At 35.8% G+C, this 14,710-nt stretch overlaps 1 protein-coding gene across 2 annotated transcripts in view; it reads right to left on the bottom strand.

Moving 5' to 3' along the window:
- CACNA2D1 (calcium voltage-gated channel auxiliary subunit alpha2delta 1) overlaps window positions 1-14,710 on the bottom strand; it is a 436,751-nt gene that overhangs the window by 109,650 nt on the left and 312,391 nt on the right. For both annotated transcript variants that reach the window (XM_075144442.1, XM_075144450.1), the window contains exon 8: window positions 204-273. In XM_075144442.1, coding sequence (XP_075000543.1) covers window positions 204-273 — 70 coding nt within the window. The remainder of the gene's footprint in view (window positions 1-203; window positions 274-14,710) is intronic.

The following is a 14,710-nucleotide window of genomic DNA, read 5'->3' as shown; positions in this document are numbered from 1 at the left end:
TGACGCAATATAGCAGATATTGCATAACAAATAGAATGATTTGAGAATTCTTTATTCAGAAGAATTAACTGATTTTATAAAAAGAAAATAGCAGTATATAAAAGTAAGGACTATTAGATATAAATAATGAGAAAAATTTGTCTTTACAGTCATATCCAGAAAGTACGTGACATACATACATCAGTCCTTTAAAGAAAACTTACCATGGTCTTCTGCGAACATCATACAGATCTATTTTGTTCGGAGTTCGACTTTTATCTACCCATGGGGAAGCTAAAAAGAAAAAAAAAAATTATAAAATAAATTAAAAACTTTATCTTAAGTATTTTAAATACAACAGTATAATGAATCAATATCACAGACTTTGCACTATATAAATATCAACATTTTGTATGGATAAAAAATGTCTGTATTTGTGTAATCTGTTTTTGAAATACTTATATATTCTTATATATAAGCATATAATATAATGCAATAAAACTATATATGGATAAATACCTTAAAGGGCCAAATTGTGTTGAAGAAACAGTTATTGACTATAATTGACCACTGACTTCAATGGAACGAGAATTTCAACCAAAATACTTTAGAATATGAAATAACTTTTTTTTGGACAAGAAAGTACTTCATTTTAAAAACAGTTATAAGTTAATTAATGTTGTATACAATAATACTGTGCTGATCTAAAGCTCAGTTATGCACGTAAAAAATTATTCACTGACTTAAGAGAGCTTTACCTAAAAATGCAAATTAGAAAAGCAACATGAAAGTATCATATTTTCTGAAAATAAGTTGAGATGGAAATATTTGTGTCTCTGTAAAGAAAATGTTAAGATTAATAACCTTTTGCAAGCTTTTAATCTAAGCTTTACCATAATTTGAAGCAAGGGTAGGCATCTTTTCCTTACAGAAAAACAAAGCGAGCCTTTCAAAACCATTTGACATCTTAATGAACACAAATAAAAATGTGAAAAGTTACAGGAAATGAAATAATGTTATGCAATTTGCTCTCTTACTGTATGTCAACAGTATTGGGAGAGCTATTTCCTGTCGTTAATAATTTTTCTGTCTAGGAAATAAAGTTAGTTATAGGCAGCTCCAGGATTCTTCCTGAAAAAGCATTCATCTAAGACAAATGGGAAGAATTATGATATCTCTATCCATGAATATAAAAGAAACCACCAGCTTGGAGTAGCTGCCTATTTTTTATTTTACTAAATGAACCCTTTCCTAAATGACCATAACCTGAGTTGGCACATCAGTTACCAGAACATTTAAACAGAGCATAACCCACATTTATCAGTATACATTTATCAGCCACAGAAAACACTGCATATTGTTGCACACCAGACAAACCTCAAACTCTATACCAATATTGTCTATGATCTCAGACTAGACCACTTGACAGGTCCTTTGTGATTTGAAGGGATAAGGGTCTTTGAAATTTCCAGAAATGAGAAAATAGAATTTTTGAGACTGGTATACGCCAAATTTGTAACTTAGGTATCATTACTTAGGTATGCACAGGTTAAATTCACCAGTATTTTATGAGCCTGAAGTCATGGTTAACACATGTTCAATCATGGACTTTTTGTGTCTGTCCAGACTAACCCATCCATTAGAATTCCATCTGAAAATCCATCCTTGAAATACATTCTCTGACACTTGCAAAATCTTCATCCAATGTACTCATTTCAGTTTGTATTATGAGTAGTTTAGGTAAAATAGCAAATATAAATCAAGGTACCGACCAACACTGCTATATCTTTGCCTAAACTTTTAGTCTTTCCACTAACATCCAATAAAAGGCTATGCCCTATCAAATCCATGCCTCTTAATCAACCCATATCTTGGACAGTCTTCATAAACAGAGAATTATCTGAATGTATGCATCTAGATTTATTTCAAAACACAGAAAAAATGTAATTTACACTGCTAATGTGACAATAACTTTCAGCAATCTCCACTAATAAGTGAATTAAAACTTTTCTTTTTTTAATGGTATTTTTTTCATATAAAAGATAAGTCCAACTCCTTAACTGCATTCTCCAAAGCAAATGGATGGTGATTCAAAGAGAATTCGAACACAGGAGCTGAAGAAGAGTGCTTCTAACATCATCATATTCTCCTATAATAGTAGATACTGACATAGGTATTCATTTAAAATTGAATCAATTTTCTAAAGGCTCACGAAATAACAGACTAGCTCCTTAGCTAACATAAATTATCTACTGAAAACCATCACATGAACATTTAGCTACAATTTATCTGATATCATAATCTTCGAGAAGATAATAGTGTAACTTACTTCACATACTATTTTGAACTAGAATCTAACTTTTCTAAATTCTGAACTAAAATTTACAGAAATATGGGTTAAAATTACATTTTGTCTGTGTTACAGAAGACAATATGAGAAATAATTCAGATACATTTTACTGCAAAATCTGAGAGTTACAAATGTTTTTTTAATGTAATACCGCCTGACAAGTAAGCACTTAATTTCCTTGAGGTCAACACCAGTTGCCTAGACAGAACACACTTCAGAATCGTGTCCTTTAGATCAAATATAGTGTGGCAAATCTTTCAGAAATATGAAGTGGAAAAATTAATACTAACTTAAACTTGTGAGAAAACACAGAATAATAAAATCTGAAATGCCTGAAACTTTCCCTAATATTTCCAAAAGCACCAAAAGGCTCTGTATAACAAAAGCTGTGGGGTTTTTTAATTGGAAACAAACCAGAAAAACGTTTTTTAATTTTTTTTTTCTTTCTTTCTCTTTATGGAAAGAATGCTCAAAACTTCTGGTTGAAACAGAGTGAAAGAAAGGATCTGAAGACAGATCTTTCCAAATTACTCTTCAGAGGAGTTCCTTCCATTAAGACTCGAGCAACTAAGCCTTGCACTCAGTTCTACCACAGTTCTTCAGTAATTTCCTGGATTGCAACAAAGTTCAAACTGTCCCTTTCTGGCTATATCTATGTTAGTAAGTTAAAAAGCACAATGGAAGGGAAGACATTCACCAGAACTAGACTATGAACTATTACAATGGTCCAGTTATACCCTTAGCCCACAAAAGAAACTGTGAATAGACTACTCGGCACACTACTCACAGCCTATCTATTCCTTTTGGAAATTACTGTGAATGATAACACTTACAGTTTTTCATTTTGGGACATAGGCTGAGTGGTGAACACAACAGCTAAATTCTACTTCTCTTTCACTAGCTTGGCCCTTTCAGCATGCACTGTCCTGGAAGGATTGTCAGCATCTTCAGAGGAATCTGGAGAAGGTCTTTAAAAACCTTATTTGTTTCTTACCATGACTTTAAAACAGCATTTTCTGTGCCATATGTCAATACGTTTCTTTTCCTAATTAATATATTACCTTCTGTTGAGATAAATATAACAAGTACCTACATGCTTCAGTTTCCATGTGAGGAAATTTTTCTGGATTTACACTCTGACTGCAAAATTTTTCATCAGATATTAATGGGTGCAGGATCACACAAACACTAATTAAGATATATAATGTTTACTGGGAAAACTAGTTCTATTGATTTTTATGATGTTTTCTACAACAGTAAACATAATCTGATAGTAAGCATCTGCATGGCTAAACATAAATAAGGACTCAGCACTTAGTATCTGAAATTTCATTTACACCAAAGAAGTGCTGAATTCCCTCTTCAACCTCAGGAATTAACATGACTAAATTACTCATTCATCCTAAACTCTCTCTGGATTAACACTTTTAATTTAGGTGGCCTTGAATGGTCTCAAATCTATTCACTGGTTTTGGTAATGTTCTGAGTATTTAAGGATCTTATTGGAATTGCTATTACTAAGAAACTGAAATTCTCTTAGGACAGTGGATCTCCAAAGATATAATTTTAACTTACCCTGATCTCATGCTTTAAAAAATAATTTTTTAAAAGATGATAAATTCTCTCCATGCAAAAAAAAAAAAAAAAAGTAATTATGCACATATAATTATTTAGGAAAAAATTAGAAGGGATGGAGACCACTAAAAAAAGACATGCATTGCCTCGGTCCATATACAGAGCATGCTATAAAGCCATTTGGGGAAACTGGCTTACATCTCACTGACAAAAGCCATTATACGGTTTAAGATGAAAGCAGAAATGAAATACACAAAAAGATGATTACACATTTTCTTAAAAAACTAAAACTGAAGATCAAGGATTTTGAGATTTACAGTTTTATTTATATAACCTATTGTTTAAAACATGCATTTTAATCAGGTGCCTTGGAACCTGGCTCACCGAACGTCTTGAAGACATCAGCCTCACCGTGATTCATTGTTGCATACTAATATCTTTGAACTATGTCAACAGTACACAGTTCTCTGTTGCATACATTAGGCTTTAGTCATGTTCTCCTTTGATGTTTTTCTTGTTTGGCATATGGTTAGATTTGATATTTTATAAATTATTCATTGGATTTGATATCCCTCTCACTTCTGCTGTTTGCATTATGGAGATACAGGCCCGGCTATATTTCAAGCAAGAGTAAGGCATGCTCTTCTGTTATTTCTGCGCATGTAGAGTGGAAATTCTCAGCTTTGTTGATTACATGCAAAACCAATTCATGCAGTAAAAAGGGGTGAAGCCTAAATGAAAGTATTCCTCAGGAAAGGGAGACCTTGGCTACATCTGCCCATGTTTAATTCATGACATTATTCCAGAGGCATAGGTGAGTGTCATGGGGGAGGCCTTCCTGAAAGTCCTGCTGAATGAGACTTCAGTTATATCTGCCCTGCTGTACTGGTTAGGTATACACGTGCAAGGAACAGAGAGGCACAGATAAATTACTAACAGCTTTACATCCCTGTAACACATTTGGGGAAAGAGGTTAAAAGCTGATAAGACAAGTAACAAATGCCAATTATCAAATTCCAGACAGCACCATCTTATTCTGACTCAAACTTCATTGCTTTTCCATCTCGGAGGGTTACTAGGTAGTCGACTTTAATACAGCATTTACTGGGTTAGGCAAGCAAGTATTTGTTAAAGTTTAATTTTACCTTGGTATCTCTCAAATAAACATTCATGTGGATATTCAAAATATCCATAAACACAGACTATTCAATTCCCTGTACTAGATTCAGTAAAGTCTTCCTCAGATCGAGCAAAGGTGTGACCTACAGCTTATACTTTGCCTTTAGTTTCATTTCATACTTCTCATCATCCTTTAGTGAACTTATGTGAACAAAACTGCATTCAGGTATGAGATAGCCCGCACTAGTTGGGAAATGTAGTATTCCTCAGCTCACTACTCAAAAAGAAGTCATGTGAATTTTGGTGTGGCAGCAGCACCTTTACAGAATTACTCAGTTATTTTTCAATAAATGTGAAAAGTAATGAGACATGGTAGTTAAAAATAATAAACGGCTGTAACTTTAATAATCCCTAACATTAATCATCATAAAGTGTTTTGTACCACTATATTTAAAACTCAGGATATTTATATCATAACAATGCCTTGGATTAATAACCAATTAGTACTGTCCCCCCCAAGAGAGAGATTGTTGCTGACCAACTCCGTGCTACCACAGAAGATGTTCAGTCAAGACTGAACAAAGCCACTTCTTAACTATTTTACTCAGATAATGACTTAAAATTGCCGGGAGCTCAAATTATCTTCAGGTAAAATCTATCATACACAGATAGCTCTGCGCAATGTCCTCTGTAACTTTTATAGCACCATCACCATACAGAAAAGAGAGGATAATCATCTCACAAAGTTTTTTTTCAGAATATATTACCTATGTGGTTATGGGCAATACTGTGCTCAGTTTCTTCCCAGATCAGTTCAGCAATGAGTTTTATATGGGAACAATCCGTACACAAACAAATCCATTGCTTTATTGATCCCAATATGCCAAAAGAAACAAAAGCGATTTGAACGTGTAACACATACTGCAGTCTGCAAGTTAAAATTAACCCCTCCAATGGCTCTGTGTTGTCTTAGTTCAGAGGCAAATATTTCTGCTTCCGCATGCATAAACTGAATTTCATTCTCAATAAATATGTTACTCACAGTGGTTTCACCTGGACTAGCTACCATCCCCTCAATGGGGGCTGAAGTATCAGAGCTTGAGGAGAAGAGATAGGGAAGCAACAAAATGTTTTGTGGGGTTTTATTTTGTTGTTGTTTTTCTTTTTCTCCTATAAGAGCAAATTCCGAAGATTTCAATTTGTATCATAAAAACACAGAGATGGTGAGAAATTCAGCATGAAGGTATGGTGGCCTGCTGGCTGCAATTTCACTAACTCACCAGAAATAATGCGTTATCCTGTAACTGGGTGGATCTGTTTGCACAACTACAACATTCAGCACATAGGTTTTGAAAATTAAGCCACAATTAAACATATTTTAAGATTTTCCATACCATGAGTATGGTTAGATCCAAATCATGTCAGCCCATGTCCTTTTCTCCTCGATTTCAACAAAAAAAAAGGAAGGGAACAATGCTCAAAGAGGCTTATTTCAATGTAAAAAGTCAAACTATCCAGTTTACACACTAATTACATTATCTGGTGATTTATAAGTTGCATTACTGGAAAAGCATTTTGGGTTTTGTTTTGTTTTTTTACTTTAAAGGCTCCTTTAAATGTTGAGTTGTTAACAGGAACTGACAGCTATAAAATATAAAATATTTTGCAAAAAAAAAGGTGAAGTTCTCAGTTTTTCAAGGCTTTTGATTCATTTTGTATGGATTTTTTAGGCTTTCTAGTCTCTTAGTATCTGCTTCAGTAATGACTTTCTCTGGAGAGTTCAATATCATGACCGCAACACTATCGCTTGCCACTAATGGTTAACACAAGAGCAGCTGTGCACAGCAAGTCCTTCATTTGGAGAGATACCGTTTTATTTTATTAGAAATTGATTTTTAAAGCTCTTCCATTATTAATTTGTCTAAGCAGGGAATGTTCCAGTAGCTGAGTGAGACCTGCTTCAATGACATCTGGAAATAGGTTCAAGATCTTTTTAATCTTTTTTTTTTTTTTTTTTTTTTTTTAATGAAGGGGAAGAGATAATATTAGCTCATCTCTATCCATATTTTTAATCCAAGAATTTTAAGACCTTAGGGACAAAATTATTTTTCTGGATAATCAGCATTATCTTTTCTTTATCTGTTAATTTCTCCGCTTAACACCCTGTAAGCCTTAATTACATAGGAATATACTAGTAAAATACTGGCATGATCAATGTAAAGAGACTTTTCTCTAATTAATTAAAGTTCCCATTATATTATGCTTATTTATTATACAGATAAACAATGTAAGGCTAAATACAAGGCTAATCAACAGTAAAAAAACGAAAGAATATAACAGTTCTTACTGCTGTACTCCAGCACTGATATTACAAAGATCCTGAGAAGATTAACACACCTACTGATGTTTAAACAATGCTATAAATTTAAGTATGAGTTAATGAATATAATAGCACACTGAATCTTAAAAAACTTGGCTGTTACTCATATTCCTGGCTTGAATCCCTAACCTTCAGAGGATCACAGAAGTAATTTTATCTCTCTATACCTGTTTCTTTTATCTGCAAAATGAGGACAGTGATATTATCATTACTTTTAAACCAGAAGGTGTTTTGGGGATGAAAATTAAGCTGTGTGTTACATGTCATGCAGTATATATATGCCCTGCAGTATAGCATAAAATAATCTAGGGGTGTTTGAGAACATGAAGCCTCCTAGAACAGGACTGGAGAACCTTGTAGTATAGAGGAAACAAAACAGGGTCCAGTGCTGTCCATTGGGAAAGGCTGCCAGCATGTGTTGTCCCTTCAGTCACAACATGGGGCAGTCTAAGGGATGCTAATAAACCTCTGACTTGTTCCTAGTTTACTAGTTTACTTGTACAGACAGACCTTTAAATCTGAGGGAGCAGATGAGCTTAAGAATCACCTCTATGCATGATTAAGACATGCTTAGATGTGCTTAAAGTAAGAAATTAAAGATTACGTAGACATTCAGTTCCAAAATTACAGTCTTGTTCAGTACCTACTAATTTAGCTAAGAAGGACTTGAACTTCACAGATACTTTGCATCTTGAATTCAATACTTCTCAAGTAATCAGCCATGTCTCCATAAATAACAGGACTGTTAACATCTCAAAATGCTACTTAATGTCTAGTTCACCTGGAAGTCTGGTAAAGAGTCAGTCTCCTTAGGAAAAAATTATTTTTCTTCATGAGTATGAAGTTCCCAATATTCACCTAAGAAGTTGTTATTGTAGCAGTTTTTACTGGCTTTCCCATAGTTATATGAGTCTGGGCAAAGCCAAAACAAAGCCCTCCTCTACCTGTTTCTTTCCTTCTCTCTCCCTTCTCCTATAACATAGGTAAGGTCACATGAAGATGACAAATATGTATGTCTAGGTTACGTGATAAGAAAAGGACCACAGAACCACAGGCTGGAGGTTGTTTTTTCCTCTTTGAGAAAACCAGAGAGAAGTCACAGAGTTATGCAGCACTTGGGAGGGTGGAAGTTGCCAGACATACTGTTTTGTGAAAGCAGATTTTAAGTTCCCAAAGCTCCTTGTTAAATCTCCAGATGGAATTGGGAAGGTTTGGAACAGTTGGGAACAGTATAGTATTTCTTTTTCAGTTTTATTTTTGTTATCAATTGCCTCAGCCTTTCTGATCTTACCAGGTGTGGCACATTGCCACCTTCAGCACACTGCAAACCAAATACTGTCACACCAAGTCTAGGTTCAACAATTCTTCATAAAAGGTACTGAATCTATTCATGCATCATCATCATAAAACCCACTAACTGGAATCTGAGGCTATCCATATGAGTATTACCCTTTCTAGTACTACACTGTGACAAATATTATTTAGTATATTTCCCTGAGAGAGCTCATTTGGTGTTGCTGACCGAACAGTTTTTCTTTACTAATCATGCATCTAAATCAAGTGTGTGTTTTCATTTGAGTAATCCTTTGCAGCCAAACTTCTTTCTTAAGTATATTTATTACCATAACTAGAAAGTCTCCTATATCACATTTAACTGCAAATAAATGTCTGCTATCTGCAGTCCAAAACAAAATGCATCCTTTACTAAGAATCTTAGCTTTACAAAAAAAAAAAAAAAAAACACAAAAACAAACAAAAAAAACAAACAGAGAGAGGTGGTATCTGGCAAAAGGCACATAAATACAAAGTGTTTCTTAAATTTGTTTAATAAGTGATTGCTATAGTGAAAATAATATGCTTCCCATTGCAGTATTTTAATGAAACATTGATTAAAAATTATAAGCCTCATTACCTCTATAACTAAGAAAAATTTCAAGATTAAAAGAGGAACTGGTTGGTTTGTACCTACACTTCCAAGTAGCCTGCCAAAAATTTGGTATTAAATTGTTCTTTTAGATAACTGCTTTCTAAAACCTAGCAGTAAAATTAGCTGGGTAGATGCCTCAAAAAATGTGAGTAACTTAATATCTGTCAAATCATATTAAACTACTTTAATTAAATTAATTTACTTTGGTGTAACAGATTTGTCCACTGTTCTGTGGTTAATTATAAATTAAATCTGCAGTCTGATCTATATTAAAGTACTTTTCTGTCTACATGGAGTCAATGAAGCTCTACATATGCAAGCCCACGGGGAATGGATTCAAGATTTAAAAAAAAAAAAAAAAAAAAGTTTTCATTTTTTAAGTTCCTGCCACCAAAAAAAAATCTCTTTGGAAACAATATTATAAACAAAAAACAAAACCTAACCTACATTACAGATTCTAGGTGGTCCTGCTTTAGCAGGAGTGTTGGCCCAGGTGACTTCCAGAGGTTCCTTCCAACCTCAATCATTCTGTGACTCTGTGATTATTGTCACTTATTCTTACCTTTTAAAAAGGCATCAGTTATTCTGTATTAGATAGTCCATATCCGGTGAACGAGATACTTCCTTCCAGAATATTCATCCATTTCAGATGTCTATCTGGAGTATCTTATTCTTTGAGGAGGACCATATTTCCCCTTTTCTCTTACAGAATTCCAGAAATGAAAGTTTTGGATATTAAAATACTGTGTTGGGGATATTAAAATACTATGTTGTGATATTTGCAATTTTATGTCTTTGCAAGTTTCAATTGGATTGGAACAAATTGGTAATTTCAATGATCTTGCTAAAATGCTGTCAGATTATTGCTTTTAATTTGAATCAAAAACTACCGAAACCCTATGTCTGGACTAGAATCAGGCAACTGTCATCTTAAAATGACATCTTAAAAGCTAATACCAGTTTCTACAATTAGAAGTATAAACTGAAAAATTAGGCAGGAAGATGTACATCTACTAGTACTATTGAGAAGATGCGTCAACATTTATAATAATTTGTTCTCTCTTGCTATCTCACAGAGAATCCAAATTTTAAACTTGGTGGCTCACAGTTTTCCTAATGAAACTCTTCTGATTTTGTTTACTGTTTCCAAAAATTTGCCTTTCAGAATTCCATAGTATCAAATGGACAGTTTGCTTAAAAAAAACCCACAAAATACATTTCAGCTTTCTTTTATTGTAGTGGTGAAAACTGAGTCTTACTCTTGAGTTATACATAAATAATGGAAAACTGTTCCCTTGCAGGACAAAGGCTGGAGACTTCTACAAATATTTTTAAACCTGGTGGATTTTGTAAAGAAACTAGAATTGGAAACATGCATTCAAGACAACTGAGCCCTCAGACAAAAGCAAAAAAGAAAGAACAGAAGTTATTTATATGCCCAGTCCTATCTTGCCTTCTGCAGACAACTCAGCTAAAACACTGTTTGCAAACTGAACATTAAGAAACAGGAAGGGTTTTCTCATACAAGTTATATGTGGGAGATGTTCGGAAAAGCTGATTGTGATTTCCTGTTGAAAAGTAGAAAAGAAACTCTAACTAATTCCCCCAAATGCCACCACATAAATCGATATTCCTTGTTTTCTGAGATGACTCAAGATAGCCTCTGAACATGCACTGGACAGTAGTGCAGCATAATGACCTCAAGGTCCCTGTGGCTGCAAGTCAGATAGGACCATACTCAAAACAATACAATGTTTAATGGAACGCAATACATATTCACTACATGCCTTTACGTCTGTGTCTAGCTTTTCTGGTCGAGTTTCTCGATGCAAACAAAGTAACTGAAGTTCTGATTTCAGTTACATTCTGGCACATGGATATTTGAAACTGTTCATATTTTTTTTAATTCCCAGAATTCAATGCAGCTTGAATTTATTTTTACTGAATCTGATCTCATCTATCCCATTGTATCTTCTTGCTATGGAAATTAAGTTTAATAACACAAGTTTAAACAACAGAAATCCCTTCCCTGTAGCTTCATGAGAATGTTTTATTTACCTGCATACCAGTCACAAAGGATTCTGTTTGTACTGCTTACAAGGCTAAGTCTATGAGCAAAAATGCATCTGATAATTATATGCTTGTAACATGAAGACCAAGGCATTACAGTTGGCTGTAAAAAAAATCACTTAAAATGTCTGAATCATTTCATTTCAATGACTTGACAATTTCATGAGTCAGTCTGCTAACTTGTTTTAACAATTTTAACATAGTTTAACTATTATTAAGAATTATTAAATGTCAAAAAAATTAAATGAAATGCTCAGAAAATACCCAAACTTTGGGCAACTGTATATTGTATATTAAACCTGTAACATTTCATGGTTTTAATGTGTTAGTAGTAGCTCTGTGTAATGACAAGTGAAATCATAGAATCATAGAATAATTTGGGTTGGAAGGGACCTTTAAAGGTCATCTAGTCCAACTCCCCTGCCGTGGGCAGGGACATCTTCAACTAGATCAGGTTACTCAGGGCCCCGTCCAACCTGACCTTGAATGTTTCCACGGATGGGGCATCTACCACCTCTCTGGGCAACCTGTGCCAGTGTTTCACCACCCTCATTGTAAAAAATTTCTTTCTTCTATCTAGTCTAAATCTACCCTCTTTTAGTTTAAAACCGTTCCCCTTTGTCCTGTTGCAACAGGCCTTGTTAAAAAGTTTGTCCCCATAAACGGCCAATTGTAACTTGAATAGAAAATTTTCATCATGCAGAATCCAAAGTACTTGCAAGCTAACTTCATTACATCCAGTATAATAATTTTCATATCATTTGTAAACAACTGCTGCATGCCCTGTACCTAGTTTTTGCACTGATGGATTAACACGAACAGAAAACTTATGGAGTCTTCTTTTCATCCTCAATTAATAAGCCAACAAATGCAATTTAGTTTCTGAGCAGAAGGAAGTTGTCTGGTGCTACTTTGCTTCAGCAAACATTTTTTCCCCTTTGAGCAAGAGGAAAATTATCAAGGGAAAGCAGAAGAGATTATGGAATAAATTGTAGTCTCATGCAAATATGCTTATTTCTTCAGATAAAATCAGTCTGCTCCTTAAAAATATGTTCAAGCCCACGTTTACATGGTGCAGATGTGTAACCTGGGATTACTGATGTGGGAAGAGGGGAGGGACAAAAAGCTGCAAGAAATCTCCTGGGAACCTCTGCCTCTTGGCTTGGGAGCTTCATTTAAGCTCAAGCGCTTGCTCCTTGCCCAAGCTACGTTGTGTGGATGTCTGTGCACCATGTTGTACTTTGCTGATCCTGACCCTGACTCAGAGACTTCCTGGCCTGACCTCAGAGCTGACTTGTCAATATGGACTTGTCAGGCTGACATGTGAAGCTGACCCCAGCACAAGCACTGTGTGCACCAGGAGATCTCAGTCTGTCCAACTTTTTTAACCTTATCTTTTCCACACAGTAGTATTTGTATTGAAGAAAAAAAAAAAAAAAAAACAACACCCTAGTTCCTAAAACAAGCACTGAGTACACTGAACTGAACAGTTATTCTACAAAATAGAGTAAGATTGGAACTAAGTTGAAAAGCTTTCTCCATGTTGATGAGTACCTTTCCGCCAGCTAATCTATCAGTTGTGCCCTCCATACTGGCCCAGCAGTGCGGGTACTCTTGGAAACTCTCTATATGGACAGATACTGCAAACACAACTAGATATTTCATGAATACAATTACAAAGGACGTTGCTGTTTCTGTTGTTCTGAATGACAGTATTAAGATTTCTAAGCGAGTTTTTCCAAGTTTTCTTTTGGAAGTGGGGGAAAATAGAAAGTGAAAAAGAAACGTCTCCTATGATGGAGACTGCTCACCCTCCCCATCAGCTATTTATACACACTTTCAAGTTTCCTCGGAGCCTCGTCTTCTCCAGGCTGAAACCAAACTCAGTCTCTCCTCATATGACAGATGTTCCAAGTCCTTAATAATCTTTGTGACCTTTCAGTAAGTTCCTGTCTCGTACTGGGGAGTCTAGAACTGGATCTTTCACTCCAGATGTGTCTCACCAGTGCTGAGTCAAGGGGAATGATCACCTCCCTCCACGTGCTAGAAATGCTCTGCCTGATGCAGCCCAGGCTGTCATTGTCCATGTCCAACTTGTCCATCAGGGCCCCTAGGTTTTTTTCTGTAAAGTTGCTTTCCAGCTAGTCAGCCGCCTGCATGTACTGGTGCTGAAGTTACTCCCCTACAAGATGCAGAACTTTGCATTTCCCTTTGTTGAACTTCATGAGATTTCTGTCAGATCAATTCTCCAGCCTCTCCAATTATCAGATCAATTCTCTGAATGGCAGTCCAACCATCTTGTGCATCAGCCACTCCCAGTTTTGTACCATCTACAGACTTGCTGAGGGTGAACTCTGTCCCATCACCCAGGTCACTAATGAAGAGTTGAATAGCATTGGCCCCAGTATTGAATCCTGGGGTACACCACTTTTGACTGGCCTTTGGCTGGACTTCATGCTGCTTCTCACAACTGCTGAGACCAGCAGTTCAGACAGTTTTCAGTCCACCTCACTGTCCATTTATCTAAGTTGTACTTCATCAGTTTGTCTATGAGGATGTTAAGGGAAACAGTGTCAAAAGACTTCATCTTCAAGTCAAGACAAGTAACATCACTGCTTTTCCCTCATCCACCAAGTCTGTAATCTCATCATAGACAGTTATCAGGTTGATCAGGCATGATTTCCCCTTTCACTCATGCTGACCACTCCCAATCATCTTCTTGTCCTTACTATGCTTCAAAATAGTTTCCAGGAGGACTTGCTCCATCACTTTCCAGGGATTAAGGTGAGTCTGACACCTTGTAGTTCCCCAGATCCTCCTTCTTGCCCTTCTTGAAGACAGAAGTGACACTTGTTTCCTCACGAAAGAAAGAACCTCAGGAACTTCTCTCAGTTTCCATGAGCTTTCAATAATAATCAAGGATGACCTTGCAATGACATCCACCAGTCCCTTCAATACTCACGGGTGCATCCCATCAGGTCACAAGGACTAGTGCATGTCCAGTTTGTTTAAATGTTCCTTAACCTCATCCTCCTCCACTGAGGGCAAGTCATCCTTCCTCCAGAATTTCCCTCTGATTGCAGAGGTCTGTGATTACTGAGGGTTGCTCTTACGAATAAGGACTGAGGTAGAATCATAGAATCATACAGGTTGGAAAAGACCTCTAAGATCATCGAGTCCAACCGTCAACCCAACACCACCATGCCCACTACACCATGTCCCTAAGCGCCTCATCTACACGTCTTTTAAATACCTCCAGGGATGGTGACTCCACCACTTCCCTGGGCAGCCTGTTCCAAGGCCTGACCGC

Source organism: Calonectris borealis, chromosome 1 (assembly GCF_964195595.1).
Source record: "Calonectris borealis chromosome 1, bCalBor7.hap1.2, whole genome shotgun sequence".
Lineage (NCBI taxonomy): Eukaryota > Metazoa > Chordata > Aves > Procellariiformes > Procellariidae > Calonectris > Calonectris borealis.
Note: the sequence above shows the minus strand (reverse complement) of the source record. Positions and strands in the feature narration are given on the sequence as shown.